The sequence below is a fragment of the Haliaeetus leucocephalus genome, unplaced genomic scaffold (assembly GCF_000737465.1).
Source record: "Haliaeetus leucocephalus isolate CR32 unplaced genomic scaffold, Haliaeetus_leucocephalus-4.0 Scaffold1, whole genome shotgun sequence".
Lineage (NCBI taxonomy): Eukaryota > Metazoa > Chordata > Aves > Accipitriformes > Accipitridae > Haliaeetus > Haliaeetus leucocephalus.
In genome coordinates, this window is record NW_010972437.1 from 15,875,765 (window position 1) to 15,896,503 (window position 20,739).

The 20,739-nt window shown below is 34.7% G+C and overlaps 1 protein-coding gene across 1 annotated transcript in view; it reads left to right on the plus strand.

Moving 5' to 3' along the window:
* The window catches only part of FAP (fibroblast activation protein, alpha), a 43,887-nt gene that overhangs the window by 4,622 nt on the left and 18,526 nt on the right, over positions 1 to 20,739 (plus strand). The window contains exons 3-17 of the mRNA XM_010567614.1: positions 3,211 to 3,306; positions 5,215 to 5,309; positions 5,459 to 5,533; positions 5,726 to 5,778; positions 6,922 to 6,994; positions 8,595 to 8,715; positions 9,270 to 9,424; positions 10,513 to 10,616; positions 11,534 to 11,669; positions 15,128 to 15,172; positions 16,899 to 17,003; positions 17,094 to 17,164; positions 17,770 to 17,823; positions 18,155 to 18,279; positions 19,506 to 19,553. Coding sequence (XP_010565916.1) covers positions 3,211 to 3,306; positions 5,215 to 5,309; positions 5,459 to 5,533; positions 5,726 to 5,778; positions 6,922 to 6,994; positions 8,595 to 8,715; positions 9,270 to 9,424; positions 10,513 to 10,616; positions 11,534 to 11,669; positions 15,128 to 15,172; positions 16,899 to 17,003; positions 17,094 to 17,164; positions 17,770 to 17,823; positions 18,155 to 18,279; positions 19,506 to 19,553 — 1,356 coding nt within the window. The remainder of the gene's footprint in view (positions 1 to 3,210; positions 3,307 to 5,214; positions 5,310 to 5,458; positions 5,534 to 5,725; positions 5,779 to 6,921; positions 6,995 to 8,594; positions 8,716 to 9,269; positions 9,425 to 10,512; positions 10,617 to 11,533; positions 11,670 to 15,127; positions 15,173 to 16,898; positions 17,004 to 17,093; positions 17,165 to 17,769; positions 17,824 to 18,154; positions 18,280 to 19,505; positions 19,554 to 20,739) is intronic.

Genomic DNA, 20,739 nt, shown 5'->3' on the forward strand with positions numbered 1-20,739 from the left:
TGATGTCTTATGGTATGGAATATCCCTTTGGTCAGTTGGGGTCAGCTGTCCCAGCTGTATCCCCTCCCAACTTCTTGTGCATCTGCTTGCTGGCAGAACATGGGAAACTGAAAAATCCTTGACTTAGTCTAAACACTACTTAGCAACAACTAAAAACATCAATGTGTTATCAACATTGTTCTCATACTAAATCCAAAACACAACATGATACCAGCTACTAGGAAGAAAATTGACTCTATCCCAGCCGAAACCAGGACAACCATGTTGTGGAATAAGCCAATAGGGCTTTGAAATCCAAAGCAAGGGTTGTGTTGGTCTACCCACATCCAATCTTTTAAAGGGAATAATCCTAATAATACAACAGGATATCACAGTGATAGATTGGTGTGCATAAAGATCATCTGAGTTTAATATAATTGACAGTTCTGCTTTCTGTGTTTTATTAAGCTCCCTCATAACAGTACTGAACTGAACGGCAAAGGAGAAGGTATCTGGATAAAGCCAGTGACAATTAATAGATGCTTACAGGCTTTTATCACCACAATTATACATGTACGTTGAATACACTCAAATACATGAGTGTGTAATTATGATCATGGAATATATAAAGCAAGTTACACTGTGAAGCAAAATAACTAAATCAATGCACAGAGAAATACAGAACTGCAGCCTCTAAATGAATGCAAATTGACCACAAAGGATTAAAACTGAGACAGTGGGGTGGTGAAAGGAAAAGAGCAAAGCTGAAATTTGGTAAGCTTTCATTTCTGTATTTGGCTCTGCTGTTTGCTTCCTTTTTGTCCCTGGGCATCTTTTTTCATCTTTGTTATTTCATAGAGAAACGAAACACTACTAAAGAATTTACCAAGCTTACCAACAGCCATCCAAATAGCTGTCTATATAGTGCTGCAGACATGTAAAGTACTTTTCATGTTAGGGTCTATTCTGTGAACAGAGATTTAGAATACTATTGCTGAACCAGTCTTTAGTTACGAAAGAAAGAATCGGCAACAATTGTAGGAAACAATTAAAGATGCTGCTTTTAATTAAAGCATTTTAAAGATATCTTCTGTTGCCTAGAAACAACCATTCAAATTTATAAATAATCAAGTAAGAAATAGTTGTGTTCAGATTTTTTGCAGTCTACTGGTAGAAATTAAGATAGGCATGGACACATTTTGAAAATCATTAGCAGTCATAATAAATTATCACAGAATATTAAGTATGTAAGGGTGAGATGGCTAACAGAGTAAAGGTTTAAATTAGAGCTAAGAAAATTAGACCAGAGATGAGACATTTGTGGTATTGCTTGTCTTTTTAGTAAAAAATCCTCTTAAACTGAGAGAAGGAACCAGGAAATTTTACCAGAGTAAGGTATCAAACAGGACTGCAAATTTAAGCCTCCTATACGCACAACCATGGAAACAGATCTTAATAGTGGATTTCTTTTGCTAACAGGCATATTCACTTAGAGAATTTAAACTGAAAGCTAGTGATAAATAATCATCGCTCAATATAAATAGAACTGCATTCTTCTTTGGAATTATTTTCCATGCATTTTTTTAAGAATTTGCCATCTTCTGTGCTTATCATTAACATATCAAAGATGTCTAATATACAGTAATGGTATTAGCAAGAGGATTTAACTTCTTATTGAACTTCTTGGGATATTTTCTGGACATATTGCTAGCTGATAGGTTTTCGCCTGTGGATTGGCATTCAATTTTATTTCTCATGACAGCTTGCTTCTGCATTAGTGCAGACAAGGCTAGTGTCAACAGTCAACCTGACATGTGTATTCTACAGTAAGTAATAGTCACTTAGCAGAAGAAAACATGTATTATCATTACAAAGTACCATAGAAGAGAATATGAAGAAACGTTTCAAGGAAGTCAGTGTGATCTTAACAGAGAGGGCAGATGTAATGAGGAAGTGATGGAGCATGATATGAAACCTGAGGGTAACAAGTCATCTTGATTATCTGACTGTCATCTGAGAGCTCTGAAGGAACAAACAGGGGAAGTGGCAGATATCTACTAGGCTGCAGTGTGACATCTCTGCTACCTCTGAAGACCATGGAAAAAGTCCCCTTGATTTTAAAGGAGAAAAGTATAGAATCCAGAATGCCTAGACTTACAAGCTGCCATTACTATGGTACTGAAGTTTAAAAACTGGCCTTTATCAGAAATGTTCCTGTGTCTTTTAAGGATTAAATATTTTGAGTACTCTTTCTCTTGTGAACTGCATAGTTTCTCTTTTTTGCCTTTTTTTACATTTTTATAATGGAATTTTTCATTTCCATGCACTTAGCAAGCCAGCATTTTCAGCATTACCCTCTTGTCATCCAGTTGATTGTCCTTAAATTTTGTTTTTAAAATCTGCCCTAGCTTAAGGTGTTTAGCTTTGGCAATAAACATAGTCAAGACAAGAGCCACAAAACCAGCCACAATTTTGTGTATTATTTTTATGCAGTGCTCTGATCTGCTTGGAAATCAAATACCTGGCTTCTGTTCTGTCTTTTCTCCAGAATCATTGCCAATTTTCTTTTGCAGCATTAAATAAAATGTTGATGTTTGTGTTCACTCATTCACTACTTTTGAGCATTATTTTTACCTGCATACCTTCATCTATTTTTTTCATGTGGCTACTAAGAAATATATGTGGATGGTGATTATTTTGCAAGCCTTATATCTGTCTTCTAACACTGGTTGATGAGGCATTTATGAAATTAGGCAGTAGGGGTTTGTATGCACATCCTGTTGTTTGACTCTCTGCTGAATATGTGCAGGTGCTTATTAAAATAGTTGTCTCTACATACCACAGAAGTTCATGAAACTCATGCTTTAAAAAAAACTTTGATTTGTCTTTTGTGTGGAAAAGGCTTTTCTTGGACTCACAGGTCTAGAAGTAAATAAGTCTGAGTGAATAAATGACTGAGTGGAATAAATTAGTTTGTCTAGTTTTCTAATTTTTTTATTCCTAAAGGTGAGTCCTTCAGAAGCTAAAGGACCTTATCAGAACAGTAAGAGAACTTTCTTTTCTTCTGTGCCTACTCTCTGCATACCTCCAGGATTATACTATCCTTGCTGTTCCCTGGTGCTAAATATAGAAAAAAAGGAAATATTGGACTAGTAATTACTAGTTCTTTTTTCTTTTTTTTTTCCCACTTCACAGCACTGCATTAACAGAAACTTTCTGTCTTATTCTTAGTTGTCAACACCAATGATGGTCCCAGGGCTCTTACATTGGAGGATTATTTGAATGGAAACTTCCAATATAAAACATTTTTTCCATATTGGGTGTCAGGTAAGTAAAACCTTTTCTCAAAAGTACATAAACCTTTCTAATATGCATTTCCAGACTGATTTACACAGACTCAGAAATGTATTTTCCTTCCAGCTTTACTGTGAATAAATGCTAACTATGAGATTAAACAATCTGCTAGTCAAAACTTATGGTTAAAATTTACTATTCTGTCAGTCATTCTAGAAATTCTAGGTATTTGATGTTTCAACAGACATGTTTGAGTCAAATATAAACTATAATTTTAGAGGCCTTCAGTGTTCTATTTCTTTTACTGTCATATTCATTGAAGCAAGTGAAAGAAATATGTCGATGTATCAGTCATTTCTTAAGTAATCTCCTTTTTTGTGTTTGTAACAGCACTTTTTTATGTACCATTTGTAATAATTGAGGTAGCCTGTCTTACAGGCCCCATTCTTCTTTGTTTTCAGTAGTACCTAGCTCTGCCATGAGCCCAGCTGTTCTTATCTCATTTAAGGAAATGCTGACACTGCTGAAATTCCTGAATTCCAATGAATTGCATTGAAAATAAGGTTGAGTTTCTAAGCACGTTCCTTAAGGTAGAATATAAAGACGTGAAGCTAATTGCTGCTGATATATGTGTCTGTGTGTGGCTGAAATACTAGTCTTGTTATCATTGAATTGCAGCAGCACCAAAAGGCTTGAGCTAGATTGGATTACATTCTGGTACACACGCTACTACCGCTCCTATCTATCCACTGCCTCAAGCAATTATTGTTCTCTGACTAGAGACAAGAAACATAGAGCCTGTTCACATGGACTCTTACCAAGTTAGTTTTAACCCACTATTTTAGAACTGAACTGAAGACTTCCAGGACATTGCTAGCAGCAGTTCAAGTTTTACAATTAACAATTTGAAGTATGTTGACATCACTTGTATGATTTAAAAATTAGGTCACCATTTGTTAGAATTCTATCTGAATGTCTGAAGTATGTAGGCAGCATATCACCTAAACCTAATATTCTCTTTCCCTCTTTATATCCTTCTCACTTAGACTTATCTTTCCTCTTAACTGTCACACAGCTCACGCAAAAGTCATGCCATAGATTCCATAGATAGTCATGCCTACAGCATTCCATATGTCTACTTTTCTTCTGAAGCAAGGAGTTAAAATTTAATATCTCTTCCTAAGGGTGCCTGAGATCACCACAAATGCAGTTACACAAATCACAGAAGTGTGCTCAAAAGGTCCAAGGGTGATCTAATTTCCTAAAAATGAGCACCTTATACAATATTTCAGGCTGCTTTTAAACTGTTAAAGTCTCTCTCTCTTCAGCTACACCAAGTGTGTAATTTCTTCTCTCTGTTTATAGCAGTGAAAATAATGATGTGAAACTAAAATTCTGATCTTCATTCTCTATCAAACTATGGCTCAGGTCTTGAGCACAGGTAGCATTAAATTCCATTCTCATTGAAGGCCACTCATCTGTGTGAGTAAGGGCAGCATCATTTATGTTGTGTTAGTTACATGGTACTGCTGTTATCTGTGGAATCTGTACAAATGAGAATGTTCTGGTGAAATTATAAGCAAAGATCTCAAATGTTTTCTTTAAAACATTTACATTGTGGTACTGACCTTTTAATGGGTCTGTCTCTGGTATTCTTGATCAGACATTACTGAGAATAAAATCTAGCATTTAATTTTAAAGTTAACTAGCTGATTCTGTGTGCAGTGTGTAATCTTGAGAACATACTTTAAGAACCCTGAAGACAGTTTGTTGATAACTCTGTACCTTGGCATCATTAGAAGAAAAACATTTTTTATGTAGATGCCAAAAGATATTTGCTCAAAATCTATTCATTGACAGGAGTGTGAATACTTTGATAAACGGATCTGTTCTGTAGTATCTTCTGTGCAAGATAACAGCCCTTTTATCTTGTTTATAAAGATAATGAATATCTTCATCAGTCCACAGAAGATGATATTATTCTTTACAATGTTGAAATGAACTACCCAACTACCATCATGACTAACAGCACAATGGTACGTACCTTTTCAATTAATAAAAAGGCAGCAAAATGCAGTTGCATTTCAAGTACCAGTTTAAAAGTGAGTGGATTAAAACCTGACTCATCAAATCCTTATTTAGAGGGGTTTTTTACTAGAATCTAATCTATTTCTTAATCTTTCAGAAACAAGTTAATGCTTCAAATTATGTGTTGTCAGCAGACAAATATTTCATAGCTCTGGAAAGCAATTATTCAAAGGTAATTATTTAAATAGATCACTTAATGAAATGTTTGATTTCATTTAGTATTTTGTTGATTGTGGTTGTGATAGATAAATGTTTCTTGGTAGTGTCTTGAGAAAGGTGTAGGCTGTGAAAGGGCAGCTGATTATTTTTAATTAGATTATCTTTTTCCAAGTTAATAATATTATTTTCTTGCTTAATTTTGCAGCTGTGGAGATACTCTTACACAGCATCATACCACATTTATGATCTCATATATGGGTAAGGCCAGATATTTCTTAGAGCAAGATATGGTGAATACTCTGTAGTGATGTGCTTGCAAGCATTTCCACTGAAAAAATCTATAGTAATGTGACTACCACCCTGCTTTGCTTTTGCCTGAATCTATCAGGTTACTTGTTTGCTTGAAAAAAATGGCCTCTAAGAAAATCATACAGTCCTTTCATCTACTCATCCAGGTATCTGGATTGATTTATATATTTCATGCCCTAAAACTTTCACTGCTCAACATTCTCATCTTTTTTTCTTCTTTGCATAATTTTCTCCCACCCTGTCTTGGCTGCTTGAGTCCACTTCAGTCTCACACCTGATGTCTCCATGCCCTTCTCTTGTTTAATTCATCCTTTTTATGGTTGATCTAATCTTTAACTTTCCTAAAACTCTCACATGTCCTTTAGTGCTCCAGTGATCTTGTAACAGTCCATCCTGGGTTCCTTAAAATTTTACAGCTTCTTCCATGGCATTTGGTCTCTTTCCCAGGACCTTCCCCAAACCATTACTCTTTCCACCCAAGTCAGAAGGAGGCATCTGCCTCCCTGTACTTGTTATATATACTCCCCATACCCATGTATGGCATACTTATGCCATTAAGTAGCAGCATGACCAAATGCTTCTTAGTTCTGAGCAACAGGGGCTGCACTGAGCTGCTCCATTCTTGGGAAACTGTTGGCTCAAGGTGACAGGAAAAGATTGCTGCAAGCTAATGTGAGTAGAGAGGTACTGCATGTGGGTCATGATCCTTAACAAATGTTTAATTGCTGCTTTTATGCTTGCCTCAGCATGCTATATCCTGCATTCACATTTCCCAATAACTTGCTGAGAATGTAATGAAGACTGCAGATAGAGCAAATGACTGTAGATGCTTGTGCAGTATTTAGAAAGAGATAAGGCTTGCCTCTTAGGCTGTTGAATATGTTTTCAAAGGGTTGAGCTGCAACCTTTACCAGCACTGGTGAACACCATCACATTACTGCATGTCTCACTGCCTGCCTTAGTTTTGCATTGCTCAAGAAACAATAAGCTGTTAGAAAATATAGCCCTTCATGAATTTTATATGAATGTACAGTATAATGATCCATTTGCACTGTGCACAAAAAGCCATCTCAACTTCTTTCCTTTTTTTAGTGGTTTTGTAACAGAAAATCAGCTTCCACATAAAATTCAGTATATATCCTGGTCACCCGTTGGACACAAATTGGTCAGTAAAGTTAATGAAGCACTAGAATGATTTTGCTTTGTGTGGCTAGAAGACATTTCTTTGCCTTTTGTTATTATTTTGTTAGGCCATTTTTTTGACAGGCCTGTGTGTATTAACCTTGGTTGTGAGCAAGAATGACAAAACAGTTTTAACTTGTTAAATTTAACTTGTCTGTGTCTCAATAGAAGAATCCATGTTCTCAGCTACATTGTGTTTCAGTTCACTAGCCAGTCTCTTATCAAGAATTGACCAACATAATTGTACGTAGGATTAAATGTGGCTTCAAGGCCTGAAAACCAATGTGTTTTCCTTTGACACAGCATAACACATGAGTTTACTATGGTGATTCAGAGATGAAATATTCAAAATCTTTTTTAAAATTTTTACTCTAGGAAATGCCTGCCAGATTCGTTTTACAAAAAATGTTATTTTCTTTTTTTTTTTAATAGCTACTTGATAGCCAAGTATGTATTTCCCAGTAATTATAATAGACCTATTGCATAGAGTAACAAGTTTATAAACATTTTTTATTCTTGGTTCCAAAGCATCAGCCCAATAATAGTGGTATTTTAACTACTTATCCAGTATTTACAAAATATTTGTGCAAGAAAATATTTTTAAACATCATACTAATTTCAGAAAACACCCAGGGATTTGGCTAAATATGAATGGATACTTTATTAGGAAAATTTTTCCATGTTCTAGCAGAGTATTAGTTGTCTCAATTAAATTAAATATTGTTATTTTCTTTATCAAGAATTCTGAAGACAGAATACAATGAAGATAGTTTCCTATCTTCCTAGCACTAATAGTCTGTGGTGGTTTTATACAATAGTCCTTGTGTTGTATCTGAGAGTTTTAGGAGTTGCTCTGTTTTTCATTTAAAGCACAAAGTAGTTAAAATGTTACACTGATGTTGCTAACAAATGCTTATAGCTTCAAAAGGCATAATTTTCTAAGAAAGTGATGTTTCTGATGCTGGTTTCTTAACCACAGGTCCATTTGATTGAAATTTAGAGATACCCAAGGCCTGCAAGGATTTCTTGCAAGAGCTCTCTTTGGTAACTAATGTACTAGAAAGGAACAAACCAGCCCAGACAAAGTAAAACCTTTTTTTCTCTCATCTCGCATCGCCTAGGCCTTTTGACAGGTTTAGAAAAGTCCAATTATTTTCTTTTTAGTCACTGTGTATTTGTTTTTATCTTATACTTTTGGTGGAACCAGAAGGAAAAGTCACAAAACACTTTGTCTGAGGGTGTTTTAAAAAACAGCAATTTGAATGAGTTTCAAAGATTTTTTTTTTTTTTTTCCCCATTATTTTCCACACCAAAGCTAGCCACAGAATCCTCTGAAGTTTATTAAAATCAAAGGAATTGTTCAGGATTTATTCTGACATAGCTGAACGTAGAATTTGGCCTGTAATGTATAAGGCCTGTAGATACTCTTGAAGAATTTGCAAGGGCTTTTAGTGTAGCATTTATTTCCTGGTTTGTATTCATTACGTTTTCTTGTTGATATAATGTAAGAGCATTGACTGCAGATCTTACTCTAAGCCCTGTTATTAGTGCCTATACTCATAAAAAATACTTCTTGTCTTTAGGTATATGTATATCAGAATAATATCTATTTGAAACAAAGTCCAAGAGACGTACCCATTAAACTAACTAGTGATGGAAAACAGAATGAAATATTTAATGGGATTCCTGATTGGGTCTATGAAGGTAAGTAAATCTTGCAGGGCAACAATTAACATGTTAAATGCTTTATTTAGATTATGTGGTTCTCACAATCCATTCTAAAATATCTGTGATGATACATTATTTTTAGACCCCTGAGGATTACTTCATTTCCATATATTATTTGCCATATAATGACTGCATTTTGTATTCATAGTGTGTAACCAAAATCCTGAGTCTTTTGTTACTGAAGCTGTATCAGAACTTTACAAATTGGGCTTCCTTCTGCTGCACAGGCGGTGGTTGGGAATTAAGCTTTAATGGAAGTTTTAATTTTAGTGAAAATTTGGCACTTCAATGCAAAAAAAATCTTAAAAAAACAAACACATGCACACAGGAAAAACCCAAGTGAGTTAAATGGGATCTGTGTGCCTGTTCTGAGAGTTCTTAAGGCCTTTCAGAATTGACATGCATTGCAATATGATCGGTGTTATTTATTTAATGTAACTCCCTTTACATGTCTAGGTTGGTAAGAGTAGAATGCTAAAATAGATAGATTACAATGATAAACTATTATGAATGATTTTTTTTTTCCTCAGAGGAAATGCTAGCAACAAAATATGCACTGTGGTGGTCCCCAAGTGGAAAATATTTAGCCTATGTACAATTTAATGATTCTGACATACCAGTTATTGAATATTCATATTTTGGTGAGGACCAGTATCCTAGAAAAATAATTATCCCATACCCAAAGGTATGTTTTCTCATTCTTTTGACTTACTTTCTGTTGAGAAATGAGTTATGACAATGATAAAATTAACTGTACTCAAAGAATAGTTGTATTACAGTGGTTAAATCCATTGTGGCCTAAATTAATGAAAGAAAACAAACTTAGGCCAAGTTCTGAAAAGGTATAGGTACATTCAAAACTGTAGATATTTAATAATATCAGTGAAATAAATGGAATTACTCATGTAAGTAAAAAGCGTGTCCAAAAGTATATGCTTGCATGATCAAGCCTTGCTTTTTTCAATTCAGTTTACTTGTTGTGATGTGTTAACTATGCAGTTGTTATTTTTCATTACAGTAAATGAATTATATGACATTTTTTATTTTGAAAAGTAAAGGCTAGGACAGCTTCAGTTTATTTCCACACTTCATAGTGCTTTTTGATCTCAAGGGGCTTTGGATTTTAACTGCTTTCAAGTGCAAGATCTAAGACAAGAAGGTTTTGCGTTGGCATTTCTTCAGCATGTATTAGAGAGCTCTCCCAACTCTTGTCATGTTCTTACCACTGCAAGTGATGATGTTAATGTATCTTAAGAAGTTACTCACCTGTCAGCTGGGTTACATTTCTAAAGTAAAGCTGGATGGTTTAGACAACACATGGAGGAGAATTAAAAACCTAATAATATATACAATGAATAAGCAAGCATGAAATCAGTTTAAGCTAAACCATTTTATTTCACAGCTTGGATGTAAAAGAGCACTTGCAATCATGTGAATATACTCCTGTAGTTTTATGCCACGGTAAGTGTAGTGTGTACTGCAAAGATCCACACTGCAAAGAGAACGCTGGTTCCTATCAAGCACGTTTTCTGTATAGAAAGGCACTAAATTTGACTGTTAAAAGGTTTTCTCCTTTATATATGAAATGATGCAAAGTAACGTACTACTGCAGTAGTGTCACTCTGAGATCTTATAAGACAGCATTTGCCCTATTATACTCAACTGAATACATATTTTCTAACCTATCTCCTTTCCTGCAAAAAGTATTGTAACTTTCCTCAATCTGAATTGTTCAGAACCTGATTTGAATAACCTGATACATTTTCTTTGAAGGCTGGGGCTAAAAATCCTACTGTTAAAGTGTTTATTGTAGACACTGTTAATGCTGAAGCGTTTGGTCCTAAGGAGGTGCCAGTTCCTGCAGTCATAGCATCCAGGTAGTGTGCCCTCAAATATGTCTTCTATTTTTTAAAAAAAGCTTTTGCCAATTTGTTTTAAATGCTTGAACCTCTGAGTTGTTTTCTGTTTCTAACAGTGGAGTGCCATATTCATCTCCTAGATGGATCACAAGCTAACTAGAAATGTTGTATTTTGATTCTGTCTATCTATATGATCCATTGTTACTGTCCTAGTTTCAGCTGGGATAGAGTTAACTGTCTTCCTAGTAGCTGGTACAGTGCTATGTTTTGAGTTCAGTATGAGAAGAATGTTGATAACACTGATGTTTTCAGTTGCTGCTCAGTAGTGTTTAGACTAAAGTCAAGGATTTTTCAGCTTCTCATGCCCAGCCAGCAAGAAAGCTGGAGGGGCACAAGAAGCTAGCACAGGATACAGCCAGGGCAGCTGACCCAAAGTGGCCAACGGTGTATTCCATACCGTGGGATGTCACGTCTAGTTTAGGAACCTGGGAGTGGGGGTGGGGAATTGCGGCTGGGGGACTAGCTGGGTGTTGGTCGGCAGGTGATGAGCAATTGCACCGCACATCATTTGTACATTCCAATCCTTTTATTACTACTGTTGTCATTTTATTAGTGTTATCATTATCATTCTTAGTTTCTTCTTTTCTGTTCTATTAAACCGTTCTTATCTCAACCCAGGAGTTTTACTTCTTTTCCCAATTTTCTCCCCCATCCCACTGGGTGGGGGGGGAGTGAGTGAGCGGCTGCGTGGTGCTTAGTCACTGGCTGGGGTTAAACCACGACAGTTACAAAGGACAAAATAATTCTCTAAGACAGTGGAAGCTTTGCTATTGTCTTCCACAGAGCAATATGGGGGATACAACCTGTAGCAATGCTTCTATATTCCTGTTCTTTAATAATCACCATTTCTTTCTTTTTTTGTTCTATTTTTTTAGTGATCACTATTTTACTTGGCTTACTTGGGTAACAGATAGTCGAATCTGTGTGCAGTGGCTAAAGAGAATCCAGAATTTTTCAGTCTTAGCTATTTGTGACTTCAAAGAATATTCAAATACTTGGGACTGCCCAGAGGTAATAAAGTTGGAAATATAAATTTAACATTGCCGAAATTAGCATTTGCTAATCCTATCTGCATAGCTATTTTAACACCTACTGGTCATGCACAGGTTGCTCTGACTTACTTGCAGAAGTATATTTAATCTTGCCCTGAATTCTTTCAGAAAATAATTGCGTGCCTGCCATAATTGTATTTTCCAGTGTTTGATAACATTCATCTTTTAGCTACTAGTGATACCTTTTTCAGTATTTTAATTGCTGGGGGAGGGGTGAAAAAATTTCAATTCCACCAACAAGAAATAAAATCACTAATATATTTTTTTAGCGAGGCTTAAATAACAAACAAGGCAACAAAACTAAGAAGGTGGCTATTGAGCAGCTTTCAGTACTGTTGTTTAGTTCCTTCTTGTTTCCTCATCTTCAAAAGTGGAACCACGTAGGATCTTTATTGTTTTTTAAAGAAAATTTTATTATACTACGTTGACATTTTATACTAAGTCTGACTAAATTATGTCCTTTATGATTAATGTTAAATTAGTTGAAAGAACATACAGATTAAAAGCAAGTCAGGTTTTCAGGAGGGAGAAATCCTTCTGTCTTATCAAATCACACAGTTGAAGAAAGCACGCAAGTTTTCAGAAACAAAATCCCTTTTTCAGATCTGAAAAGAAAACTTCAGGCCAGTTGCAACGGTAGCCATCTTTAAGACATTTTGGAGGGATAACCATGCTCTGTTGAGCAGAAGGATGGCTTAGATGGCCTAGCTATCTATACCAATATGTAAATAATTACAGATCTTACATACGGAAGCCTTTCTGAAAGAAATATTTCTTTAAAAGACCTTGTAAAGCCTGAAGACTGTAGACACTGATACATTCATATAGATCCTGAAGGAAAGGATAACCCTGAATTTCAGTAACTCTAGTACAGATGTCTCATTTATTGTCTTTCAGTACTGATGCTGTTTGCATGTCTTGTTTTTAGAGTTTGTGATACAGAACACCTACAAAAACTAGCATTAGGCTGAAACCTTGAACTAATGGGAAATAAAAGGCAAAAATACTTATAAAATTGTCCTGTATAACTGATAAATTGTAAATTCAGAGTGTATTGACACAGCCCTTCCAAGCTGAAAATAATTTTTATTCCTCTATGATATGACAATTGTTGCAAATTTAAAAGGAAGTTAAGGTCCTGTTCTTTCAAAAACATTATCGTTGAAGTAAATTTCCACAGAGAAATATCTTAATTTATTAGAAGGAAATACATATTTACTGCAGCATTTGATGTGTATCCTAAGTAATTGTTCCACTTTATAAGTGCATTAACACTGAATCTCTATCTTGCCTCCAAGTAACCTACATTTTAATAACTAAATATTTTAATGTACAGAAAAAAACCTCAAGGGTTCTAGGATTCTACCACAATACACCAAAGTACTTTAACACAAGCTTAACTTTAAGCATGTAAGCAGTTTTATTTATTTCAGTAGGTCTATTTATGTGTTTAAAATTAAGCATGTGCTTAATTGCTTTGCTGGAACCAGACCAGAACAATTAACATCTTGCAGGACTGTGTTCATGATCCTTGTTTAATTGCATTTCTCCATGAAACCTTATTTGTGGAGTCACTACTGACGTTTCTATAATTCTATATTTATACAGTGATACAATGCTTTTATCACATTAAAGTTTGCGCAAATGGCCAATTGAAGGAGTGTGAACAGATGGGAGTGCTGCATTAGCTCTATTTGCCATTAGAAAGTACATCTCTGTACATTTCCATTGGCAAAAATAGTTCTCTTCTTGATTTCAGAATAAATCGAGACTCTAATGTACAATAAATGTGCTAGGCTTTATGTACTTGAAAATAATAACAAAATATAATCTACAAGATGTTCCTAAACTGTTGATTCATCAGAACTGTTCATGTGTTCAAGTCTTGCTCATGTGAGTAGACCACAGAAACCAATATGACTTCATTGGAGCTATTCATGTGACTAAAACCTGGGCATGTGTTTGTGAAATTGGGATTTCCTATAAAGATGACAGTTCTCTAATTAAATTCTGTACATACTTTAATACACAGAAAAATCCCATAGAAGTCAATGGGACTACTCATATGAGAGAAGTTAAATATATCCTTAATGTACTAAGTCATCAAGATCTGAGCCTTAATTTAAAGAAAGGAAAATAAATTTAGGATGCAGAAATAAAACAATACATCCTGTTTTTCTTATCATGAAAAGAATTAAAATCCATCTTCTGAGTTAATAGCTCAGTGGAGCCCTTACAGAGTACAAAACGGTCTTCTACAGGGCAAGTACCCGCAACTTTTGCTCAAATAAGTCACTTTGCAGGGACTAAGTTGAAAGGGGGAAAGCATTCTGAATGCTAATGAGATTACACTGAGGATAACAACTACAAACAATATTCTTTAGAAAGCAAATTTGTTGCATTTATTTCAGCCTGTGAAGAAATACTGTATTAAATGAACAGTATAAAGAAAGATTTGCAAGATAAAAAAAAATAAATACATTGACTGAATGCAGAATTGTTAAATAATAAATCACTTGCTCCATCCAACAAGCAAGATATACTCTTCAATGAAAAAAGTCTTAGGAAAGTATTGAAAATGCACTAGAAACTTTATAAGTAAAACATAAATAAAAATGTAAAAGCACCTTTAGCTGCAGGAGGTACTGATCTATTTATGCTAAGTATAAGTCTTTTTTAAAATCAGCTTTAAGAATGTTACAAGGAGTTAAGACCTGCTAAACTTACATTCATAGTCTCAGGGTGTGATAATCTGGGTGATTTTTGCTGCCTACATTATCTTTGCCAATCCTTAATTCTTCTTTCTAAATATGTTATTTGTGAGATATTTTTGAAGTGTTGAAAATCAGGCCCTTTAATATCTTTGAGCTGAGCACCAAATATAGAGACCCTTGATTTCTATGTACTTAGTTAAAGTATTTGGCTTGTATTTTTTATGTTTTTAAGGTTTACATTTAAAAGAAGTACCTAATAGTCACATTATCCACTGTTATAAATCAACATCATAGCTTTGAAAAGAAAGGAAATATGTCAAATGAACCAACTGAGAATCTAACACAGATTTTTTTAATTATTATTCCTGAAATTATTTTACTTGGTTTTTTTACTGAAAAATTCATGAGATTAAGTAGTTGTTAATTATTGCTTTCAGTGAAAATGTTGCATAAGGTTAAAACAATTACTTTAGATTTTATTTAGCTCTGATGACAGCTGTTAAAAATAATATTTTAACTAACATAATGATAATACAGTAATATTATTTACCTCAGACAACCTTCAAGTCCCTGAGCCTTCATAGCAAGTATTCTAAAATTCTCTTTTACAGGCAGCTACAAATTTTTTTATTTGAAGATTTTAAATCTCCAGAAACTCATTCTTGAACTTCTTAAACAGTGTACATTTGATTTTGTTTTTCAGAACCAACAGCACATAGAAGAGAGTCAAACAGGATGGGCAGGCGGAGTGAGTTTTTTTGTACTCTATTTTGATCTAATGAAAAGCTACAGCTTTCTGCATCTTTACAGCAGTGTTTTGAAACATGAAGCACAATTCTGAGTCATACAACACTACTGCTTAAACCTGTTGCACTGTAAGATTAAGACTTTTAATGCTGTGCGAGGCATAGTATCTGGCTACTTGCTTTCTGAGTTTAAAAACCCTTTCTCTGTCTTATTTTACAAATCTTAGACCAACTGATTAGAAAATATACTCCCTTATACTGAAGGGAGGGAAGTCATGAAAAGACACAGATTCATACTGCAATGTAATTCTTAGAAGCATCCTGGAGGCAAAGAATAGATGTAAAATTCCTCTGATATCACTAAGGGCAAGAGATAAGATCAGTCATACCATAACATTTTGAGAATAAAACCTGTCTGTTCAGAACTCAGTTTTAGTGCCAAGTGCTGCACACCTTCAGCTAGGGAGGAACCTTCAACATAAGATACCCCACTTACAATGGTAGTTGATACTTCTCTGCAGTTACCCCTAAGCAAAATAAATTCTCTCTACCCAGTAACCTTTATCTTGGAAGAGACATAACACCTATCTTTGGGAACTCACAGTAAAAACAAACCTGCAAGAAAATTGTAAGAGCATGAGATCAGTATTTATAATCATATATTCTAACAGTGAATATGTATTATTGCTTATGTTTACTCTTCAGCCAGGTGAAGTTACTAGAATTCAGTGTGGGCAACCTTACACTGTGCCTGAATATCCTGCCGTGGACTTAACCAAGTTTCGATTTTCAGTACACTGTCCTTTAAGAGACGTGTTTTTATTTGAGTTGAAGATTACACATTTACAAGAATTAGTTCTTTTACTTGGTCCCTTTCTTTTTTTGCCACTTCTCTTGACGTTGTGATGACAGGTTTTTATTAGAGCTAAAGAAGTTGCACACATGCATAAATCCCTGCTTTAGCCTTTATGGCATTTTAAGCGTTAAGAATATTATAAGCAGGCTCCAGAACAATTTAGCTTGTGGTCATAGGTTCTGGTCGAGCTTGGGTTAGCATTATTCAAAAGTCATACTCAGGAATGTTGGTGCTACATTTGAAGTGCTTGCAGGTCATTCTTCTGTGTTCATGTTTTGAAAATAAAACTCACTGTTGCAGTAACTCATCCTTGACTGACAATTTTAGTAAAGAGTTGATGGTTTGAAAGGAAGCAAAAGTTGAATGGTCTTCTCTGGGATAATATGTTCTTTAACATTAGTGGAATAGTATGGGAAACTTTAGATATCCATTTACTTAGCGCTGTATTTGCTCAGTGAATCAGCCAGACTCTGTGGTCCACAAGATTTTCAGTCTGGCACCATTCATGAACATTAACTTTATTCAGGAACTTCTTTTTTAAACATCACCTCTACCTATTTTTTAATAACTAAAGAAAGGTCATTCACAATATACAAACAAATTATTCCACTTATAAGTAGGGAGCTTGCATTTGTGGGGTACTTGAGGTATCTATATTATCAGCTTAAGAAATCTGACAAGACAAGTTAGAAATTGTAATGTGTACTGACTGGGAGATTGAACATCACAGGTAAACACTTGTGCAAAGTACTTTGTCCCATCTGAACTGATTAAATACTCTTGTTACTTTTAGTATGTGTATTATAATCTGCTAAATAGTTTGGACAGTCTTACTTAACATCTCATCTACCATTTTTCTTGCATTGTTTCAGTTCTTTGTTTCTACACCATATTTTACATCAGACAGCAGTTCATACTACAAAATTTTTAGTGACAAAAATGGTTATAAGCATATTCATTACATCAATGACTCTGTGGTAAGTCAAGCAAAGTGTTCTACATTGATCTACTGTAAGTTCCTGAAATAACTCTACAATATTCAGTAACTTATATGTCTTGCTTGACAGGAGAATGCAATCCAAATTACAAGTGGAGAGTGGGAGGCAATATACATTTTCAGAGTAACAAATGATGCAATGTAAGTATCATGAAGAAGTGAACAGGTTGTGAGTGGTGTCAGTAAAAGCAACACTTAATCACTTGAGCACCATTTGTTAATTCATCAAGTTATAAATAGGTATAATTTGTTTTGTATCTGAATGGATCCACAACAAATTTGTATGCAAAGGCACTGCATGAGTTTGCAAACTTGTTTTACTTACAGGAGATTCTTTGCAAATTGCCCTAATTTTTCTATTTATTTTCAATCACCCATCTTAGAGAAACTTATTTAGAAATACTTAAATTTAATCATGTGGTTAACCCTCATACAATTTGCAGTTACTTCTCTTTTTATGGTCTCTCATTCAGTTTACTATATAGATAGATACAGCTTACATAATTGGAGTGATGAGCTCATGAGAATTAAGCTAGAACTCCTATTTATGTTGTTTATTTGTCATCTAATGAGAGTTTGAGCAAAGATTTATTAAGATGAAAGGTTTATAAGCTTAATTTACTCTTCCATCACATGCAGACATCTCAAAAAGTCTAAGTTAACTTCCAAGACGGCTTTTCATCTTGATGCTGGTTCATAGGTCATCACTTTATGGATTATTTATTAACATATAAATGAATTTACAGTTTCTATTCAAGCAATGAATTTGAAGGCTATCCAGGAAGAAGGAATATTTACAAGTAAGTATTATCAATATTATCTTAATGATACTAGGTTGATAGAATATAACTCTGGATTTGTCAATAAAATAATTGTTTCAAGATGTTTAAAGTGTAATTTCACAAGCTATTTTAACTAAATCTTGACCTTAGATTATATCTGAGAATTAAGGAGAAATAGCACCTAAGGTTTAAATATACTCTTGGGAGAAAAAAATTAGAAAAAGGGGAAACATTTATTTTTAGATTGAACTGTTCTGAAAGTACAATGCATATGTTCTAAAATGTAAGGCAGACACGTGTGAAGTTAGTTGTAGCAAAATAAATATTGCTTTTTTTATTTTTCTCCTAGAATCAGTATTGGAAGTAAACCTATCAGAAAACAATGCATTACTTGCAATTTAAGGAAAGAGAGATGCCAGTATTATACAGCAAGGTTCAGCGAACGTTCTAAGTATTATGCCTTGATCTGTTATGGTATGTATAGCATGCAAGCAAACATAAAATCAGCTATTCTTTCAAATTTATCAGAGGTGTAGATAATACTGATTATCCCAAATGATAGCTAGATGAATCATAGAAATTTCACAATAACCAGGAGAGATTTCCAGAAAGAAACTTTTCCATGTCCAAAAACCTTGGGAAGATGTTTCAGAAAATACAAATATTTTCACTCTATATTTTTTTATTTTTTCAACAAAAACCTTGCGATTTTTAGAATTAAGAACAAATTTGTGAAAGTCCTTCATGGCACAAAACAGACTGTAGTCTGGTTCATCAGTCATGCTTTTTCTTGCAGCAGCAAGAGCAGGATTTAGAAACACACACTGATTTGCAATTCCTGTGATCAAAGTTAGCTCTGAGAAACTACTACAATGTGTTTCCCAACTGAAATTATTAAAGCCCATGTCAGCCACAAAATGCTGGGGTTTTACTACCTGAGAACATTTTTAATAACTGAACTAAGAAAAATTCAGTTCATCAAGATGTGTGATCACTGAAACCACTTGTAACAGAAGTATTAAGTGAAGTCTTAGCTCTTTTGAAATGTTAGGTAATTTTGGTGATCTGAGGTTTCATCCATTGCTGTAATCAAAGAAGATTGAAGTCACAATCTAAAAAAAAGGAAAGAAAAATATCCAGGGTTTTCCCTTCGCATATTTCATATAAAGTTTACTGTTCTTCTGATTCTGCAGTGACTGATCAGCTGAAGAGTTCCTTAGAACTTCCGTTGAGCAGAGAAGCAGATGTAGCAAATAATAACACCTTTCAATCATTCTTGCACAAAACAGTCAGTAAGGTCGTCACCATATGAAAGCCACTCACCTTCACAAATACGATGTGACATGTTCTCAAAGAATGTTTCACATTGTTAATTCTGCATTCACCTTATGTAATCTCATCTCAGGTATTAACTAGATGTCACTTCATCTCTAGGGAGGAAGAGTTTGTTAGTAGATTTGAAGTTACTTCTATTATGTTTGCTAAGCAATGCCTGTATGTATACAAGTCTGTGTACACACAGTACTTTATGCATTTCGTGCAGCAGGGACTAGTGAGTTATACAGCAGAGAAGATTCAGATTTGTGTATGAACTTTGGGCTTTTTAACACCTGTCAGTTACCAATGTTAATGTAATACACACTCCATCACCAAATTCCAGCTTCAAACTATAAACTGCCTTCTTATCATTCTTATGACAGGTCCCGGGATTCCAATTTCTACTCTTTTTGAGAACCACGGTGATAGAGGTACTGCAAATATCCTGCCTGTTTCTGAGCAATTGTTTTTCTCATTGATCTTCACTATGCAGATCCTCTAATACAATATTAGGATTGTGATCAAGAAGCCTTTTGTCTTGTTTGTTATTAAAATACCTAGTGTCTTTCTAGATTTGTTAATTAGTAAAATGCAAATATCAATTTCAAGCCTTTATCTTTATTCTTGAGTCCAGCACTTTTATAGCGTACTGAGGTTTTTCCTGTTTACATACCATAGATGCAAAGAACATCAGTAACTCTTTGTCTACCAAATATTGAGTCAAACTTTGTAGAAAACATTCTTGTGATTTCCAAACTATTCCTTTTCACATTCAGATGAACACAAGACACTCTGAGTTTTTTCATGAAACAGCCCTACCCTATACAAAAGGCAACAGTGTATTGTTCAGAGTTTGCAGTTTGAGGTATTGTACTGTACTAATTAGAATTTGGATCAGTGACTTGCGCTTCAGCCATTGGTAGAGATGTCAGGAAAGAGCAGAAGCTCTTTTAGATGATCAGTTCAAATAACTGCTTCAGACAAGGTGTAGTTATTGATACAAAATGGGAACTCCAGCAAGAAACATTCAGAGCCCTCCTTTAAGTAGCCTGTTAGAGAGGAGTGTTTGCAACCAGACCAAGCAGGAACTTGCTAAGCATGAAAATATTAATTGCTCTGCAGTGAGTTTTCTCTGTCTGTCCCTTGTTTTACCCTAAAAATTTTTCCCCAACTTAAAGCCCTCAGTCCTGAAATGTTATGAAAACTAACATGGTCCTGTAAAAAACTTCAGTGATTTGGCATTCCTCCTTCATTCCCCAATAATCAGTGGGAACGCACTGGTAGTTCTAATGCCAGGGTCCTTACAGTTCAGGCGGTATTGATAACCCACTATTAACTGAGTATTGTCTGACCAGAAGACACATAAAAGGATGAGGAAGACAAATGCAGCAATATTGTTAAGCTAAATTGATCAGTGGTGATTCATGTAGAAGTCAATGAAATGCAACATAAGATTATTTTGACTCCAATAGGAGTTGGTACATCTTCGTTTTTAACCACTCAAAAATGTTTGCAGATGGAAAAGATTGGTCAATGTGTCTATTGCAATTGTGCTATAAAAACACTATGTCCTTCTGGTATTTCTTTTGCAGAAGGTTTAAATAGGTTTAAAGGTTT